This window comes from Lynx canadensis, chromosome B3, assembly GCF_007474595.2.
Source record: "Lynx canadensis isolate LIC74 chromosome B3, mLynCan4.pri.v2, whole genome shotgun sequence".
NCBI classification, from domain to species: Eukaryota; Metazoa; Chordata; class Mammalia; order Carnivora; family Felidae; genus Lynx; species Lynx canadensis.
In genome coordinates, this window is record NC_044308.2 from 144025403 (window position 1) to 144045424 (window position 20022).

Below are 20022 nucleotides of genomic sequence, written 5' to 3' on the forward strand. Positions count from 1 at the left end.
CCTACTCTGCACAGTATAGCTCCCCACCTGTTAGTGGCCTTTAACATTTATTTGTGAAATGTTTTCATTTTTAACTCTCATAATATTTTGGATAGTGACACAATCACACAGCTCAGAATTTTTGTTAATGTTTACTTACTGATTTTGAGAGAGAGAGGGAGAGAGAGAGAACCCCAAGCAGGCTCGGTGCTGTCCGCACAAAGCCTGACGCGGGGCTCGAACTCACAAACTGTGAGATTATGATCGTGATTTCAATCAAGAGTCAGATGCTTAACTGAGCGAGCCACCCAGGCGCCCCCACATAGCTCAGAATTGTAAACGTACAAAAAGGTTATAAGGTGAGATGTCTCCATATTCCCATCCCCTATATCCTTCCCCAGAAGCAACCAGGGGATCCTCACAGGATACTGGCATTTGTAAAAAGCGATGCTCATCCGAGGAATATACGTGAATAACGAAATGTCAGGCATCCATGAAGCCTCTTGCTGGAGGCGGTTGGGGACGCGGGCAGTCCTGTAAACAGAGCAAGTGACAAAGAACCTAACACCGTCAGATTGCCAGAATCCTCAAATCATGGAATCTCAGGATGTTGGAAAAGAGGAATGTCATGAAAAGCCCCGTGGTTTCTGGGGCACCCACTGGGTGCCTGCCTGGCTGTGCTCCGCGATTTACGGCTTCCCCCCTTCCTGTGGATTCGGGGCAGCGGCAAGAGTCAGCTTCTGGATTCAGACACCCCGGGCTGGGACCCCAGCTCTGCACCTTCTTGGCTGTGTGACATTGAGCAAGTTACTCTCCCTCTCTGGGTTCCATCTCCCGGTGTAAAATCGGAAGCATTACATGAGAAAACGCAAATATGGTGCCGGATGAGAGCCTGGCTTGTGGCTTGCACTCACCAAGAGGAGCGTTACTGCTCTTGGCACGCACGTCTCTCGTAAGCCTTTCCTGGCAACCTCCTGAGCGTGTGTCCCCTCCACTTCCAGGAGGGAAGACTGAGGCCTGAGGGATGGAGCCACGTGTCTGAAAATACAGATGTGAGTGACGCAGCTCCCCAGGGGCCAGGTGGTCTTCGCGCCCAAGCCCCCATCATCATGCCTGCCTTCTCCAAAATCCAGAAGCTCGCAGCTTCCAGTGCCCTGTCGGATGAGGGGGAGTTCTCAGCACCCAGGCCCTGAGAGGCTGCGGGGAAGCATCCCTCTCGTCCCCGCCTGGCCAGGCCCGTGCGGTGCTGGGATTCCCAGAGAGCCCCTGCCATGTGACTTGCCTCTGCTGTTGGTGGGGCCTTTGGGGGAGCAAGCCTCCTGGCCGTTTTCCCGGAAGTCCTACGGACTCGGAGAAGGGCCCCAGGGCAGCCCCAGGCCAGAAGAGACAGGAGCTGAACTTGACTTGCACTGCCCTGCACTCCTTGGAAGAGTGCTGGGCTTGAGGTGGGCCAGTCTCATGGAACAGCTGCAGGAGCCATTTCCCCTTGCCTCAGTTTCTCCATCAGGCAGACGCTGAAGGGATGGTGCTGCCGGCTTCCTCTGGGGGAGGGGGGAGGGGAGAGGCTTCATGGGCGATGGGAGGGGCACTATCTATTGGTAAACATTTGGCCTGGTGAGTGCGCGCGAGGGCGGGCATGCCCTGTGAGGGAGGTTCCCGGTCAGCTGTCCTGGCCATCCCGTGGTCCCTGGGGAGGTCAGCAGACTCCAGCTGAGGTCTGGTGCAACTTCAGATACCCTTGAACAAGTGACTTCCCCTTTTGGGAAAGGTCAGTGGCAGCAGGGACCACAGACTCAAGGCCTCAAACTCTGTGCCCACTTACACTCTGAGACTCAGTTTCCTCATCTGTCAACAGGGGATACAATGGCTCTGCCCAGTGCCGTTGGTGAGTGGGGTGTCCCCAGGATGAGGGAAGGGTCCCAGGTCGGGTGATGGCCTGAGACGGACAGGGAGAAGTAGGACTGGAGAGCTGGTTTAGGGTGGTGGTAAATGCATAGTCTTCTCGCAAAAGGAAGCGGCCTGTGCCATGGGGGAAGGGCTCAGTGACATCCTGGAATGCCCTAGACACCCGGTCCTGGGGAGTCCACCACACGGTCAACACTGCCCTTGCGACGAAGGCACTTTGGCCGGGTCTTCCCAGTGAAGCCCAGCCCTTCATTCCTGTGCGATCCCCTCCCTGGGCCTTTGCACCTGCTGACCCTTGCTCCAAGCTGCACCCTCCTTCTGCACATGACTGGACCTATCTGTGCCTCTGTTTCCCTCGTCTGTGAAGGAGAGGGAAATGCATGTAAAGCACTTAGAACAGAGCTCGGCACCTGTGGAGGCCAACACACGTCAACTGACCACCCTCAGAGTTGAAAGCAGGGTCTCAAACAGGTATTTGCACACCCACGTTCAAAGCAGCATCACTCACGACGGCCACAGGGTAGCAGCAATCCAAGCGTCCACCGACAGGCCGGGTTGCATAAACAATGAAATATTCAGTTGGAAAAAGGAAGCAGAGTCTGACCCAGCTACAACATGGGTGACCCTTGGGGGCATCGTGCTGAGTGACATAAGCCAGTTACAAAAGGAGTAACGCTGTTATGATTCCACTTCTACGAGGTGCTTGGAATAGTCCAGTTTACAAAGAGAAAGTGGAACAGTGATTGCCAGGGGCTCGGGGAAGAAGAAACGGGGAGTTAACGTTTAAGAAGTACAGAATTTCATTCTTGCAAGGTGAAAAACGTTCTGGAGAGGGATGGTGGTGAAGTAATAATAATATTGCACAATAATGTACACGCCACCCAACTGTATACTTAAGATGGTCAAAATGGGAAATTACGTTATGCGTGCTTCATCACAACTTTACAAACCAACCAGCTGTCATTTCTGAGCACAGGGAAGGGAGGCCGACTCACTTTGTCCTGGGCTTCTGAGCCCTGGGCTGCCGGTGAGGAGCTGACCGCTACTGCTGGCCGGGGGCTGATACACCTGACTTCCGGGCTAGGCTGGAGGGGTCTGATGCCACTCTGCTCTGCCTGCTGTCCACCCCTCTCTTCCGGGTGGAGCTGGCCTGCTCTCCCCTACCCATCCCTCAGGGAGGTGGCCACTGGGACAGCAGCTGGCAGGAACACCCCCAACCAGCGTCTGATGCTCATTTCCTGCTGAGGGTGGAATCCTTGGCTGGCCTTCTCTGGAAGTGTCTGGCCTCTTGGGGAGGTTTCCTCATCTCTCCAGACGGGATAAAAGCAGCACCTGCCCCACTGGCTGTCGTCCCCTGGCCGTCTATGCAGCCCTGTTTTCAGAGGATTTCCCTTGTGTTGGGGGCTCCGTGTAGGAAGCACTTGACCTCCTATCTCAACGCAGGGAAAGGGGAAGTGAGTGGTGCGACCACAAAGGAGAAGGCAACTTTTCCCAACGATTGGCTGCTGCCCAGGGTGAGGCCATGGAGAGGGAGCCCAGGCAGCCTGGGCATCCAGGGATGAAGTTGGCTGCCCAGCACCTGCCCTGTGAAGTGTCCGTCCTGTCTCTGCTGATCGGGATCCGGGGCTCTGATGGGTGGTGGGGTGTGTGGGCCTGACAACCCCCTCCCCCGGACACACACCCACAATGACCCAGAAAACTTCAGATTCTCCAGTGATTTCCCAATCTGTTTGGGGAGAGGAGAGGAGGGCTGGCAGGAAAGTGTGGGGATTGCACAATGTGGCCACAGGAGGCAATGAGCCAGGACCCCTTGGCTCCCACCCTCCTGGCCCCTGTCTGGCTGGATGAACTTGGGGGAGTGGCCTTTCATCCCCACAGTCTGTTCACCAGGGAGGAAATGGAATGACCCTCCCAGCCCCGGGGCACTGTGGCTCTGTTGGCTCCTCTGCAATGGTCACCGCCCCCCCCCACCAGACACTTAGGGAAAGAGAGTGTGGAATCCGTCCTACTGCCATTTCCTGAGGTCCCCCCACAAGTGCCCCCCAGGGACAGGATCTGTAGCCAAGCCCAAGCCTGGTACTTGACCACCACTCCCAAGGAGGAAGAGGAAGTTCTTAGTGCAAAGGGCACCCCAGCTCCCCTCTACCCCACCTACTCCCTGACCTCAGAGATCTTTGCCCAGCTGGTACGGGGAGCAGGAATCCACACGTTGGGGGAGAGAGACCAAGGGCAGAGGCAAACAAAAGGTTGGAAGGGGCAGAGGCTCTAGCAAGAAGTAAAAAGGAAGCCGGTGCCCAGCTGGGGAATTCCTCAATGACAGCACTCTTTCCAGAAGGCAAGAATTCCTAAAACAAGAAATGGGGAAGGGGGTGAGGCGCTAATGGTTACTCTTCACCAGCAACGCCCCCCCCCCACCCCCGCTCCCCCAGACCCCGAGAGAGGGAGAAACTGGGTTTGGATGAGGAAACTGAGGCCCAGAAAGGGGCCTGGCCTGCCCAAGGCCAGTAAGGACAAGGCTGCACTGCGTGAGGATCAAGCCTGAGCTGCAGGGGTCTGGGCCTGGTGCCTCGGAAGACGTCCCGGCCCCACCCCAATCCCGGAAAGGGAAAGTGCCCCCGCGGGAGTCCGCAGCACGGTGTGCAACCTCGGGCGACTCGGAGGTCACGTCACCTTTCTGAGCCGTTACCCCCTTTCGAGCCAGGCTCGCGAACGAGCGGATGCCAAGCCCCCAGCACGGTGCGCTGTGTCAGTAGCTGGCCAGCCCCGCGGCCCCCTTCCCCTCCCCGCCTCCTCCAGCAGCGCCGCCCCCCTGCCTCCCGGATACCCGGAGCGGGGACGCTCTACCCAGAGGGGGCAACCCTCGCGCGGCCCAGGGAGTCAGGGTGGGACGGTCCCCGGGACCCCGCGGGGAGAGAGCTCGGGAGCCGGGGCGGGTGCTGGCTCTGTGACGCGGGACAGAGGTCCCGAGCCCCTTCCAGCCGGCCAATCAGAAGCCGTGGTCGGACAATGCCAGCGCCTGGCGGGTCCCCGTCCGCCCAGGGTGCGGTTCCCGCGCCCCCAAGCCGCGGCGACGCCCGGCCGGCCCCCCCACCCCGCCCGGGCTGGTGCCAAGCAGTGCCGCCCCCACTCCCCTCGGCGGGGCGCGCGCGGCTCGGGACTCGGGGACACTCGGGCCGGGCCCCCGCCCGCGGGGTTTCCGCGCCTGCCGCGGGCGGGGCAGGGGGGCGGGCGGGGGCGGGGTCTGCGACTATTTCAGGCGGCGCCGGGCTCTGCGGGGACAGCGGCGGCCCGGCCCGGACACAGTAAGTGACCTCCACCCGCGCAGCGTCTGTCCCCCGCCGCTCCGCGCGGCTGCCCGCCCGCCTCCGCCCCGGGTTCCCGGCCGATCCCCCCCCCCCCCCGACGGAGCGGCCAGGGCACGTCCGGACCGAGGGGGCAGAAGGCTCCGAGGGCCCCAGGCCTCCGGCGGCCCCACTCCTAGGGAAACTGAGGCCCCTGCGCTGAGCGGCGGCGCGTCAGGGTGCAGGGGGCCCGGATTTGGTGCCCCCAGCCAAGAGCTCCGTCCTGCAAGAGGCAGGGGGGAGGAGTGTGGGGGCAAGGCGCAGGGGCCTCTGGTCCTTCTGCAGTAGGGAGGCTGAAGGCGGTGGGGCTGGCGGGCTTGTGTGACCTAGGCCAAGTCACTCTGCCTGCCTGGGTCTGGGCGTCCTCACTCGGGGGGATGGCTGTGCCCTCCGTCTCTGGGCCAGGACAGAGGAGCCAGGGACAGAGGCTGTGAGAAACCGTGGGCCTCAGCCCTGACCCAGAAAGGAGGTAAAGGGGTGTGCGGTGCCTGAGAAGAAGCTGGGAGGCCGGGATGGGGTGGGGGGGGGGGTGGTGCTGCTGGGCCACAGGCTGTGGTCACATGATATGACTGAGCCGGTCCCTTGTGTCAGCGTGCCTAGCCTAGAGCCCAGGCTTGAAGGGACGCCTTTCCTGCCCTCCTCCGCTCTACCCCAATGCTGAGGTTGGCTTCACAGACAAGGGGACACACGACAACCTCCCCTTCCTTACAAAGGCTGGCTGGGGGCCAGCACATGGCGATGGGGTTTTGCCACTTCCTTCAGCAGCCCTGTGAGGTGGGGGTCGTCATCTTCATTTCACAGATGGGGAAACTGAGGCCGATGAAGGAAGGGAGTGATTGCCCACATGCTAGTGAGTGGTGCAGCTGATCCCCTAGCCCGTTAACTTTCCACTGCACCAGCCGCCTCTGAAAATCAAGTCCCGGGACCCAGCCAAGGGGGCTGCTGCAGGACCTCAAGGTGTGAGAAAGATTTTGTGTCATAGAGGCAAGGAGGCAGCGATGTCGTGTGGGGACCCGCAGGAGCCAGTCTGGAGGCCAGATAGAGCCTAGCACGTGTGGGGACCGAGGAGGTGTGGGACAAGGAAGGGAGGGCAGAAGTGGGGCCTGGCCACTCAGGGTGGTGCCCAGTAGCCCCGGCCTGCTGGCCAGACCAGCTCCTGAGGGTGTGCAGTGTGACAACGGGACGGATTGGGAGAGGGCTGGGGCAGTGGGTGGGAAGGGCGGGAGAGCCTGGCGGCCTTGCGCCTTGGCTTTGGGGCTCCCCGGAGCGCCCCCTGCTTGGTCCTGGCGCGGAAGCCTCAGCCCAAATGGCACAGGGAGACAGCTGAGGTCCAGCGGTGTTGGACTCTGCTGAGGGCACTTGGTGAAGCCACTTGGGAGAAACTCAGGCCATCTGCCCCCCAAGCGGCTCTGGCCAAACTCAGGGGTTTGTGATGAGGCCCTGGAGGGGTGTGGGGCGGGGGGTAGTTGGGCTGCTGGGGATGCAGCAGGGGCTGTGAAAAGGGTCTGACAGCTGTGGGCTTGTGGCAAGCATCTCCCACACCCCTCCTCGCCTCAATTCCTCCCGCACGATGGATCATTCCATCTGCCTTGCGGAGTTGCCGCAGAGGTGAATCAAAGTCATCGTGTTCCATGAGTCACAACTTGTCGTGTTTGCTCTTGGGTGGTGGGGCAGGCACCAGGGTGGTGGATCGCCCCAGTCATCAGGGAGGCCTGATCCTATCTGCTCCCCATTCCCAGCCCTGCCTTGCTCCCCTCTCCTGGGCTCAGCCATGTTCCCCTCCACCGGCCTTGCTCTGATAATGGTTACGGTGCTGGCGGGGGGTGGTGCTGGGCACAAGGGGGTCCTGCCTCTCTGAATGCAGCCTGCGAGGCGGTGGGGGACAGGGAGGCAGGAGGACGCGGCACCAGGTGATCTGAGTTCCAGGCCCAGGCTGTCGGCCGCAGGCACATTTCCCCGAGTCAGTTCTGTGTGATGAGGACAATAAATCCCCTCCTTTAAGGGAATGAGGAAGAGGCGTGATGGGCACCTGGGCAGGGCGTGGGAAGTGGAGGCTTTTGTGGTGACAATGTCACCAAGTTTGGGACCGGCGGGGTAAAGCAAGAGCCAGGAAGCCTGGCTTCTGGTCTGAGTTGCTGGGTGACCTCAGATAGCTCGGTGCCTCGTCGGGCCCCTGGCCTCTGCCGGCGTGTGAAAGCCTCTCTCTGGTCCCTTCCCACCCCCGGAAGTTTGGGGGGCACCACGCTTTCCAGACCTGAGCCCCAAAGCCAGGATGGCGGGTGGGGCCCTGCTCCCCTCGTGGTCCCAGCAGGAGTAGCAGCCATGTTTCTGCCCAGAGCATCCCTCTGGGACCCCACACAGACAAGAAGAAGCAGGCAAGATGGAGCGGCCGCTGGTGCCGTGACCCTTGTGGACCTCAGTTCTTGCTCTGTGCACAGGCACAGCAGCCCGGGCTCTGCCCCCTCTCCCAGGGTCTCACGGGATGCAGGACGGCACTCGCACCCTCCGGTCCTTTCCCCTGGCCCAGGAGGATTTGCCGAAATGAAGTGAAGGCCCCCTCTGCCTGGGACACCTGACGTGCCCAGATTCCTCCCTGCCTCTGGTGATCTCGGGAGGGACTGGGCAGTCCTGGAAGAGAAACCATAGGTGCTGAGAAACTGGTGTCCGGGGAGGGAGCTGAATTGTTCGTGCCGCTCTGGGCCGGGATCACCAGACCCGGAAGGTCACACGGTGAAAACAGGCCAAGCAGGCTCACGGCTGCCCCTGCGGATGTGTGCTGTGGGGCCTGTCTGCTGCAGCCGCTCTTACCTTCCCTCTCCCCTCGCCTGTTGCCCGTCTGCAGGCCCGAGTCGGGGTGATGCTGAAGATGATGACCTTCTTCCAAGGCCTGCCCGGCCAGCAGACTGTCCCAGGGGTTCCCGACCTCCCCGGAAGCTCCCAGAAGTTGCCCCCCGCCTCAGAGGTGGAATCAGAGGCCTCCATGTCAGAGGCCTCTTCTGAGGACCTGGTGCCACCCCAGGAGGCCAAGGGAGCCCCGGCCGGGGATGAGGAGGAGGCTACCAAGAAGAAGAAGAAGAAGAGGCCAAAAGGACTGGCCAACGTGTTCAGCGTCTTCACCAAAGGAAGGAAGAAGAAGGGTCAGCCCAGCTCAGCAGAGCCAGAGGGCCAGCCCGAGTCCCAGCCTGAGCTGAGCGGCCCGCTGCCCACAGGTAGGCCCGGGGCCCCGGGCGGCGTGGGTACCCGGGATCGGAGCCGGCGGGGGCGCCCCGGGCGGGGCTGGGGCGCATGCCGGCGAGCGGGGCGCGAGCGCGGGAGAGACGGGCTGGGCCCCGCCGCGCCGGGAGGAGGCCGACCCGCTTCCGCCCGGGCCCGGGGCGCGCGACGCCCCCTCCCGGGCGCCCGCTGACGGCGTGTCCCCGGCCCCGCAGCGGAGGAGCTCAAGGCGGACCTGGAGCGCGGGCGGCTGGAGGCGGCGCGGCCGCTGCTGGTGCTGGAGCGCGAGCTGCAGGCGGCGGCGGCGGCGGGCGGCGAGAGCGCGGAGGAGCTGGTGCGGCGCCAGAGCAAGGTGGAGGCGCTGTACGCGCTGCTGCGCCACCAGGTGCTCGGCCTGCTGCTGCGGCCGCTGGACGTGGCGCCCGAGCGGCTGCGCCAGGCGCTGGCGGTGCTGACGGAGCAGGAGCGCGAGGACCGCCGGGCGGCGACGGCGGCGGCGACGGCGGCGGCGGCGGCGGCCGGGGGCTCCGGGGCGCTGGTGTCCGCGCGGCCCCGGCGCTGGCTGCAGCTGTGGCGGCGCGGCGTGGAGGAGGCGGCGGAGGAGCGCCTGGGCCGCCGGCCCGCCGCGGGCGCCGAGGGCCTCTCGGAGGCCGAGCGCACCTTTCTGCACATGGGCCGCACCATGAAGGAGGACCTGGAGGCCGTGGTGGAGCGACTGAAGCCGCTGTTCCCCGCCGAGCTGGACGTGGTGGCCGCCTACGCCGAGAGCTACCACCGGCACTTCGCGGCCCAGCTGGCGGCCATGGCGCAGTTCGAGCTGTGCGAGCGCGACACCTACATGCTGCTGGTCTGGGTGCAGAACCTCTACCCCAAGTGAGTGAGGAGGCCGCGCTGGGAGCGGTGCTCGGCGAGTTCTCTGCCGTCTGTCTGGCCCCAGAGACTCAAAGGAGCAGGGCCCGCGCTGCTTTGCACTCGGAACCCTTCGTTTCCTGGCTTCGGCCACCTTCCACAGCTGGGGAAGCTGAGCCGCCGAGGACGGCAGGGACTTCGTCGTTCGTTCCTGAGCTCCCATCCCGAGGAGGGGGCCAGGTGGTGACCATCCAGGGCAGGGAGGGCGGTGGCAGAGGAGACCAGGGACCGTGGGAACCAGGAGCAGGGGCCCTGACCAGCCTGAGTCACTTGAGGAAGCCGTCCAGGAGGTGGTGGAGGAGGAGGAAGAGGAGGGAAGGGAGGGGGAACCAAATTCTGCCCGTGGCCGGAAGTAAGAGAGGCAGGCAGGGGAGCGGACACGGCAGGCCTGGAAGAAACTGGAGAATGATGTCCCCGCAAAAGGAGTCATCTTCCACCGCCCAGAGGCTGAGCCCTGACACGTTCCGGCAGCTGTGCAGAGCTTGCCAGTGTTTGGATTTACCCGGCAGGCTATGGGGCACTCCCAGGGGTGCAGCAGGGCTGTGTGGCCATCGAGCCGGGTCACCCCGTGAGCCCACTGCAGAGCTGGGTTCTGGCCACTGAGGCCCAGGGCTCCCTGGGTGGGAGGCTGGCTCTGCTAACAGAGTGCCTCGGGGTGTCCCGGGTCTCCTCTGATTGACCCAGACTCCGCGGGGCCCTGAGCGCATCTGTCATTTGTACAAGCAGGGTGAGGAAAGACTGGCAGCGCCGTGTGGAAAGGTCCAGGGCACGGAATGCCGGGGGCTCCTATGGGGGCTGACCCTGGTCCCCAGTGTGAAGCCTGCAGGAAGCCTGGAGGTATAGACAGCGTGAGCAGTGTCTGAGGGTCTCGGAGATAAATCTGGGTGGCCAGGGGTCTCAGCTGGTGCTGGTGGGTCGGCCTCCAGCGGGGGGCGAGAGGAAGGGCCCTGCGGGGGCAGTGGGCGAGGCAGCAGGGTGCAGGGAGATTGGCATAGGGCAGGAGCTGTGGGAGAGACAGGCCGGTCGTGAGCCAGTTTCTTCTTGCTTATCCTAACTCACCAGGGAACGCTGGGCACTTGCACCTCAGCCTTCCTGTCCCAGTGACCTCGGGGCTTTTGGCCTGGGGCCCACTGGGGTCAGCGCAGCAGGAAAGTGAGGCCAGCCGAGTGGAGCCGAGGGGAGAGGGAGTCTCAGGAGGTGCCGTCGGGGCCTTTGTGGCCAGAGTGGCCAGAATGCAGGGAGCAGAGGGACGCAGCCACATCCAGACCGGGGAGAGGGGCAAGCGTCCAGGCGGATAAAGGCCTCTGAGGAAGTGCCAGGGCTGGGCAGTCCCTGGGGACCCGGGGTCCCACACAGGCGCCACAGAATGAGTGGAGTAGCTGGGGTGGGGCAGCCCTTCCGGCCGGGACTGACCCACCCTCCGGGGGCAGCAGGGCCAACCTGGGGGTGGTGGAATAGGGCTGGCAGGACGCCTGAGGCCAGCAGTGAGGGGATGAGGTCGGGGCGCGGCCGAGAGCGAGTGGCTTGTCTCACAGCTGCCGCCAAAGGAGCCGGGTTTTATCTGCATGAGACGGAGGCCTTGTGGCAGGGAGGAGGCCGGAGTTGGGTTCGAGAGGCAGTTCCGCCTGCCGGCTGGAGGAGGGAGGGATTGCTGGGGACGAGGGTGGGAGCCAGGAGGCTGGAGAGGAGGCCTCTGCCATGACCCGGGGGAGAGCTGGTAGAGGCCGGGCATCAGGCGGGCTTCTGACCTGAGCCAAACTGGGCAGACAGAGACGGAGAAGCAGGGATGGGGGAGGGCGATCGAGTTCTGGGCCCGCCAGGGACTGAGGCTGCGAAGGCGGGCTCTCGCTCGGGCGAGGCGCCGAGGGGGTGCAGGCTTCCTCACGCTGGCCCCCCTTTGCCTGCAGTGACATCATCAACAGTCCGAAGCTGGCCGGGGAGCTGCAGAGACTCAACCTTGGGAGCCTCCTGCCCCCCAGGCAGATCCGGCTGCTGGAGGCCACGTTCCTGTCCAATGAGATGGTGAGTCCAGCGCCAGGGCGGGGGCGGCGGGGGGGGGGGGCAGGAAGGAAGCTAGGGGAGGTTCGGAGACAGGACGCAGGCAAGGAGCTTGACAGGGACTCTTCCACGTGGGCAGGGTGATGGGCTCCGTGCTACCCTAACCTGCCTCTCCTCCCCGCAGACCAGTGTGAAGGAGTTGATGGCCCGTGCCCTGGAGCTAGAGTGTCAGCGCTGGGCCCGGGATGTGGCTCCCCAGAGGCTGGACAGCCACTGCCACAGCGAGCTGGCCATTGACATCATCCAGGTAGCGCAGCCGGCGCCTCGTGCTCTCGTACAGGCTGCGTGCGAGAAGCCGTGCACCGTGCGGGGCCCACGCCCATGGGATCCCTGCGTGTGCGCACGCACGTGTCCACTCCGAGCACCATCCGCCCCTTGTTCCCGCATGTTCCCCGGTCCTGGTCCAGGTGGGCTCTTGCTCAGCTCTCCCCTCACCCCTGCAGATCGTCTCCCAGGGCCAGGCCAAGGCCGAGAGCATCACCCTTGACCTGGGCACGCAGATAAAGCAGATGCTGCTCCTGGAGCTGGCCACATTCCTGAGGAGGTGGGTGTGTGCGGTGGCGGGGGGGGGGGGGGGGTCTGCCTAGCCACTCCTCTCAGAGCCGTCCCCCCTCCCCTGTGGCCCGGGTGGGTATCCCTTTCCTGCCTCTGGGGTGTCTGTCACTATAAGCAGGAGTCCTTTCTGCCCCCACACCTCTCCTGGGACCCCTGAGTGCCTCAGGTGATCTGACCACCCACCCCCTCCCACTCAGCAAAAAGCTCTCAGCAGTGCAGCCTCCAGGTGCAAAGAGGACCCCCCCCCCCCATGAGGCTGCTGGCTTCCCTTCTGGTGGCGCGCCGGGTCTCCAGCCCTGCATTTCTCTTGGCTGCTCCCTCCCCACCCCTCACCCCCTCTCCAGTCCTCCAGCTATAGAGGGATCTGGAGGGAGGAGTGGGGGCAGCGGGAGCCTTGACCCCACTGGCTTTAGCGTGTGAAGCCCGTTCCGTGATGCTCGGGGGCCAGCAGCCCCTCCCTGGACTGCAGGGAGCCTGTCAACCGGAAGAGCACTCTGTAGACCCAGGGAGGCTGCTGGGCTGGCCGGAGGCTGCTATTGTCCGGGTGTTTGTGCGGGTCCGGCATGTGCCCCTTCCGGTTTCAACAGCTACCAGCGAGCCTTTGATGAATTTCTGGAGAGAGGCAAGCAGCTGAGAAATTACAGGGCCAATGTCATTGCCAATATCAACAACTGCCTGTCCTTCCGGTAAGGGCGCTAGGAGGGGTTTGTGGGAGCGGGAATCACTGGGCCTGCCAGCCTATTGGAGGGAAGGGCGGCTGGAAGGGGGAGAGGAGGTGCGGGGTTCGGGAGGGGGTGGGGGGTGCAGCATAAGCGAAGATGTGGAATTCGAACGAGCATGGCCTGTGAGTTGATTGGGGTCTGTAGGGGCAGCGGCAGCAACGTTTATCAAGTGCTGGTGGGCCAGCACTCCTGCGGAGGATTTATTTCTTATTTTATTCTCATGACACCCTTGTGAAGTAGGCGCAGTGGTTACATCTGTGAAGCAGATGTGGGTTAAGAGCATGTGGTGCAGGTGCTTCCAGGGGCTGAGAAGGGCTGGGTGCTGCCTGGGGCACAGAGATGGGTTGACTTGGACTTGCTTCCACAGGGAATGGGGAGTCACGGAAGGTTCTAAAGTGAAAAGCTGGTTTAGGAAGATTTGCCGAGGGCATTGGGCTCTCTGGGTATGGGGCTGTAGGTTGACCTCCCTGCCTCCATCCCTGTCCTTCCAGGACAGCCATGCAGCAGAAATGGCAGACACAAGACCTCCCCGGCCACCTGCTGGGCCCCCTGAGTGAGCTCAAGAGTCACGGCTTTGACACCCTGCTCCAGAGCCTGTTCGGGGACCTGAAGGTAGAGGGAGCCGCCCGCCCTGGGATGCACGCTGAGCTTAGCATTGGAGGGGGGGACGGAGGGGGCCCGGGAGGGGAGGAAGGGCAGAAGCCAGTGCCTGGCACTTGTGCGGCCAGCTGTTGAGGCCCGTGCTGCCCAGGCGATGGGGGCCATGGAGGGCTTTGACCTCGTCCCCATCACTTCAGCCCGGGCTTGGCCTCAGAGGGGTTGCCCAGGGCTGGGAGCTTTAGTGCCCCTTCCCACATCAAGACCCCGTCCTTAGCCTGCACGCTTTTTCTGCAGCTCCCCCAGACCCACCCGCCCATGCCGTGTCCCCATGCCCGACTCCCAGCTGTGATGCCCAGAGCCTTTGATGGCCACTGCCTCATCTGTTCTGGGCAAAAAAATACGCAGAAAGCCCTTGGCTCCCGTAGCAGAGGGCGAGGCAGGGGTCCCTGGAAATGAAGAGGAGGGTTCCCTGCCTGCTTTCTGTGGGAGCCCGCCTTGTCTCTGCTGCTCAGGACAGGCGGCCGTGAGTGGCCAGCCAGTGGTGAAGGCCGGGCAGTGACCCTGGGTGACTTGGCACAGGTCTTTAGAGGCTCAGCCAAGCACAAACCCTTGTTTATGCAGGAATTTATTTATTTCAGAGGGGGCGGTGGAAAAGGCCCCAAGGCAGACAGATGGTTGTCGTGGCTCCAGGGCTGCAGCTGGTTGACCTTGGAGAAGGGTACACGGAGCCTGTCTCCACTTCCCGTCTGTGAACGGGGACTTGAGTTCCCTGGGGAGTCCTCGAGACCCCCTTGCCCCTGCACTGGGCCCTGTGTGTCCGCGTGCGTGTGTCTGCGGCTGGTGGCCCTTCCTCTGGAGGGCGTGACCAGACATCCTGCCTCTCTCCTGTCACAGCCGCTGTTTAAGAGGTTTACACAGACCCGCTGGGCCGCCCCCGCGCAGACCCTGGAGGAAATCATCTCCACCGTGGGCGAGAGGCTGCCTGAGTTTTCGGAACTGCATGACTGTTTCCGGGAGGTGAGGAGGTGCCGGGCTGATGGCTGGGCCCGGCGGGGAGGGGCGGGAGGGACAGTCTGGACACACGCTATCGTGCACATACATACTCAGAAGACACACGCACGCACACACATGCACACGTACCACTCTTTTGCTTGGCCTCTGCCCCTCCCCGGACTCCTGGCTTCAAGGCTTCGAGGGAAGGCGGTGAGCTCCCCAGCGGTGATGGCTCACGCGTCCCCCCCCCCCCACTCGCCTCCCAGGAGCTCATGGAGGTTGTACACCTGCACCTGGTGAAGGAGTACATCGTCCGCCTCAGCAAGCGGAGCCTGGTCCTCAAGTCCGCAGAGCAGCAGCAGCAACTGGCGGGTCACATCCTGGCCAATGCCGAGCTCATCCAGCGTTTCTGCACTCAGAATGTAAGCTCCTGTCTACCCTTCCCAAGCGCCACTGGGATGGGCGGCCCCTCCCCCCAAGTCCCTTCAGGGCCAGGCACGACCCCAGGCCACTCCAAACCCGATCGGTTCTGACCTGAACTTCTCTGAGCCCTTGGGTGCCTTTTGGGGAAGGGGCAGCCTACCTCCAACCACACCTGTGCCTGCAGGGCTCCCCAGCGACCTGGCTGCATCACGCCCTCCCCAAGCTTGCCGAGATCATTCGCCTGCAAGACCCCAGTGCCATCAAGATCGAGGTGGCCACTTATGCGACCTGGTACCCTGACTTCAGGTGAGAAACAAGGGCGCCACGGGACCTGGGCAGTCAGCATGGCCCTGCTGGACCCGGCCGGAGCCTGGTAGGGCCGGAGTCGGTCCCTGCAGGGCTGGTAGAGCTCAGATACTGGCCTTGAGGATGCAGTCCCAGCAGTTAGCCTGTGCTGAGGGCTGACTGTGTACCCGACGCTGCCAGGACCTTTACAGCAGCTCATGCGTCTGAAGCTCACTGACCACCTTATGATGCTGGTGAGGTCTGAGCTTAAGGAACTTGTCTAAGGTGACACAGCTGGTCAGTGGTAAAGCCAAGATGGCAAAGCCAGGTAGCCTGGCTCCACAGTCCATGGTTCTAGCCTAATATGATACTGCCCTCAGAGGGGAAACTGAGACCAGAGGGACTAGGGACCTGCTAGAGGTCATGGCAGGTCAGGAGTGAAGCTGGGGTCCACCACTGAGGTCATCCTAGGGATCCTCAGAGTGGAGGTGCAGCCCCCCGCCGCCTGAAGGTCTGGTGAACTAGGACAGTTTTTTCTCTAGGGTGAGTCCTCTGACATGACAGGGAAAGTTTGCACAGTCTTGAGTTGGAGTGCTTAGCCTAGTCTAGTCTCTGGCTGATTCACTCCATCCATCCACCTACCTGTCTACTCATCTGTACACTCATCCATCCATCCATCCATCCATCCATCCATCCAACCATTTATCCATTCACTCATCAACCCATCCACCCATCCATCCATTCACTCATCAACCCATCCACCCATCCATCCATCCAGTCATCCAACCAATCAATTATCCATCCATCCATCCATCCATCCATCCATCCATTTATCCATTCACTCATCAACCCATCCACCCATCCATCCATCCAGTCATCCAACCAATCAATTATCCATCCATCCATCCATCCATCCATCCATCCATTTATCCATTCACTCATCAACCCATCCACCCATCCATCCATTCACTCATCAACCCATCCACCCATCCATCCATCCAGTCATCCAACCAATCAATTATCCATCCATCCATCCATCCATCCATCCATCCATCCATTTATCCATTCACTCATCAACCCATCCACCCATCCATCCATTCACTCATCAACCCATCCACCCATCCATCCATCCAGTCATCCAACCAATCGATTATCCATCCATCCATCCATCCATCCATCCATCCATTTATCCATTCACTCATCAACCCATCCACCCATCCATCCATTCACTCATCAACCCATCCACCCATCCATCCATCCAGTCATCCAACCAATCAATTATCCATCCATCCATCCATCCATCCATCCATCCATCCATCCATTTATCCATTCACTCATCAACCCATCCACCCATCCATCCATTCACTCATCAACCCATCCACCCATCCATCCATCCAGTCATCCAACCAATCAATTATCCATCCATCCATCCATCCATCCATCCAAACACCCATCTACATGTCTACTCATTTACCCATCTGTGTAGCTATCCAGCCATCTGCTCATCCACCCTTCTACCCATCTCCAACTGTCTAACCTTCCACCTACTCATTCATCCATCCATCCATTTAGCTCCCTATTCATCTACCCGTCTACGTCTACCCATGCATCCATTCATCCCATCCATCTACCCCCTAACCTACCTATCCATCCACTCATCCACTTACCCATCCATCCACCCACCCATACAAACACCAATATACTCATCTACCCATCCATCGAGGTATCCATCCATTTGGTCACCCACCTGTCTACCTATCCAACAATCCATCTACCTCCCCACCCACTCATTCATCCATTTATCCATTCACCTACCTAGTCATCCATCCATCTACTCAGCCATCCATTCACTGATCTGCCTATCCATCCATTTATCCGTCTACCCATCCGTCTACTCACCAACCCACTTACCCATCCCCTCATCCATCCATCCCCTCATCCATCTACCCACCTGTCCCCCATCCATCCATCTATCCATCTACCCACCCACCCACATGTCCATCCATCTACCCATCCATCCTCCCTCGCTCCCTCCATCTACCCATTATTGAGTGGTCTCCTGCTTAGTGCCAAACTCTGTTCTAGGTATATGCGTTACTTCTGCAACGAAGTAGAAGACAGAACAGTCTCAGTCCTCCCTCGTGTAGGTTGCAGTGTGATGAGAGTTAGTCATAATGAAGTGATCAGGCACAGAAATAAACTTACGAGCTGTAAGGATTGTTTAAGCAAGGTTGTGAATGACAGGAGGTGCTGACTTTAGAGATGGGAAATCTTGGGGGAGGTGACATTTTAGCTGAGACCCGAAGAGTAAGAAGGAGCCGCTCACCTCCAGAGTGTGGGGAAGAATATTTCAGGAGGAACAGCCAGTGCAGAGGTCTGAGGTGGGCAGGAGTTCGGTGCACTCCAGGGAAGGACAGATGTCCAGGGTTGCTGGAGTACAGCGGGCAAAGGATCGAATGAGTCCCCCTCACGGGCAGGGGCTTGGCTGCGGGGCCCTGTGGCTTGGGCCAGGTGTCTGGGGAGCTGGAAAGAGGGGTGAGCAGGGGTGTTGGTGACTAGACTGGACTGACAGGATGCTTTCCTTGCCAGCAAAGGCCACTTGAGTGCCATCTTGGCCATCAAGGGAAACCTATCGAGCAGTGAGGTCAAGAGCATCCGAAGCATCCTGGACGTCAGCACGGGGACACATGAGCCCTTCAAGTCCCTATTTTCGCTTATAAAAGTTGGTTAGCTTTTCCTGCCACCTGACCTGCTTGTGAGCACACAGTGAGCATCGGGCACCACCCCCCTTGGTGGGCAGCCACCCACTTGGGGGCTGTTCAGACCAGCCCCCGCTTCTTGGCTCCTCGACAGGCTTCCGGCCTACTGCTGCTGCTTCTGCCCAGCCTTGGCTAAGGCACAAACCCCTGGGCAGCTAGAATCGGATAAGTCCCGATTTGTTTACCGGTCCAGCTCGGGGCGGGACACCCAGTGTGGGGAGCTGCATGGAGCTGGGCTCAGCACGTCTATGGACTCGAAGGCAGAATTGGAAAGGCAAGGAGGCAAAAATGAACTCTTATCTGGGGACTCGGCCTCCTGGGTCCTCCATGCACTGACAGGGGTGCCTCCATGGGTCCTCCTGGAAGTCAGCCTGAGGTCTGGACAGGGCAAGCCTGACCTCTGACCCCTTGGCCTCTGTATCAGTGTCCCTGTTGCTGCTGGAACACGTTTCCACAAACGTGGCAGTTTCAGTTGGAACTTATCCTTCGGTTCCGGAGGTTAGAAGTCTGACACAGGTCTCTTGGGCTACAACCAAGATCCCAGCAGGGCGGGCTCCTTCTGGAGGCTCTGGAGGGGATTTTGTTGCTTTTCCCAGTTTTTAGAGGCTGCCTGAATATCGTGGCCCGTGGCTGCCTTCCATCTTGAAAGCCATCAGTGGCCAGTCAAACCTTTTTCACATCACAGACCTCAGACCTTCTCTCCTGCCTCCGCTCCCGTCTTCCAGCTTTAAGGACCCTTTTGATTACCTTTGGCCCACCTAGATAATCTGGGATCATCCCCATTTTAAGGTTAGCTGATTAGCAGCCATAATTCCTTAATTATGTCAGGTCCCTTGGCCGTGGACCCTGACATAATCACAGCTCCAGGAGTCAGGATGTGGGCATCTCCGGGGTGGGGGGGCACTATTTTGCCTGTAAGGCACCTTATCCTACCCCTCTGTCACCTCCCCCCCCCCGGCCTCTGCCCACCCACGAGGCCCTCCAGTTCAGCCAGTGCAGTTCAGACTTAGGCACGCCTCAGCCGCGTGCCTCTGACAGTACTGAGTTGGGGTTTGTCCCCTCTTTCCAGGTACCGTGGCCAGGAGCTGGCCTGTGTAAATGGTGCACAAAGGCCTTTGTACATTTGTAGGAGTTAGTGTGTGTCAATAATGTCATTAATGTTATTTTTGATAGTACTGCTTTTGTATGTATGTACTCAGGACATGGTCCGGATTTTTATAGCTTAATATAAAAAACTGATTTCAGAAGTGGCTTGGAGTGATTTATTTGGGGAGCAGGATTGGGGAGCAGCGGTGGCTTTCTTAGCCTCCGGGGGCCTGGGAAAAGCCCGTCTCCCAGGCTCTGGGTCAGACCCCCAATGTGTCCGATCCTACAGCGCCCCTCCCCCTTCTCACCCATAAGCATGAGCTTTGGAAGGGTCTGCCTGTGGGGCATGACCAGTCACTTCACTCTCTCGTGCCTCAGTTTCCTTACCTGTAAATAGAGGACCATAAACCAGTTTGGCCTCCCCACTGTCCTTCTGAGGATGCAGGGGTAGGCAGTGGACCCCAGACAGTCATGTCAGCCCCCCCCGCCCGTAGGCCCCGGTGGGGACTCACCCTTATATTTCTGGAACCGATCTCACAAAGCTGCAGCTGTGATCAGGGGAGCCCCACAATCTACCTTCAGAGATGGCCCCAGCTCACCTGGACACCAGTCCACCTGGCCCAGGATTTGGGGAGGGGCAGAGTCCCTGGGACCAGGGTCCCCTCCATTCCACATAGCTGAGGGAGGGTCCCCAAGGGAGCCATGTGTGGAGTCTGGGGCTCCTTGGGTGAATTCCAGAGGAGGGGCGAGGGGCCTGTGGAGGTGGGGATGGGATGGGATGGAGCCAGCCTCTCAGTGGGGAGCAAGGAGGGAGGGGGACAGTGGCCCCTGGACATCCTACTCCCCAGAGCTGGGGCCCCAGGTCCACAACATGCAGATCGAGGGTGGGTTGGAACCTCGCTGCTCCCACGGAGCACGGGGTGGGAGGGGCAGGGGGTCCTGGGACCAGCGCGCCCGCCCCCCACTGGATAGGGCCTGCGGGGAGCTATGGCACCGGCACCCGGGACAAGCTGGAAACTTCAAATCCCTTGGGCCAGGCCGACCTGATGGACCTAAAAGCCCACCCTGGCTGCGGCTGGGATGGGTGGGGGTCCTCAGCACGGAGCTCCCCTCCCGCCCCAATGCGCCCCTGTACCCCCCATCTCCAGGAAGCAGAACTCCAGGAGGAATGAGGAAGAAGAGGCACAAGGGGTG

The 20022-nt window shown here is 61.0% G+C and overlaps 1 protein-coding gene across 3 annotated transcripts; it reads left to right on the plus strand.

The window, feature by feature from the left end:
• The first annotated feature begins 5152 nt into the window (after positions 1-5152).
• Positions 5153-18989, plus strand: TNFAIP2 (TNF alpha induced protein 2). Of its 3 annotated transcripts, none has more exons than XM_030320058.2 (12): positions 5153-5186; positions 8068-8434; positions 8654-9311; positions 11255-11369; positions 11530-11652; positions 11849-11949; positions 12548-12646; positions 13174-13294; positions 14177-14299; positions 14542-14697; positions 14883-15004; positions 17573-18989. In XM_030320058.2, the coding sequence occupies exons 2-12, from the start codon at positions 8083-8085 to the stop codon at positions 17712-17714; spliced, it is 2112 nt and encodes a 703-aa protein (XP_030175918.1). In that variant the 5' UTR covers positions 5153-5186; positions 8068-8082; the 3' UTR covers positions 17715-18989. The 3 variants fall into 3 exon arrangements, with proteins under 3 accessions (XP_030175918.1, XP_030175920.1, XP_030175919.1); XM_030320060.2 differs by lacking the exon at positions 5153-5186 and adding an exon at positions 5540-5694; XM_030320059.2 differs by lacking the exon at positions 5153-5186 and adding an exon at positions 5980-6184.
• Positions 18990-20022: the final 1033 nt, after the last annotated feature.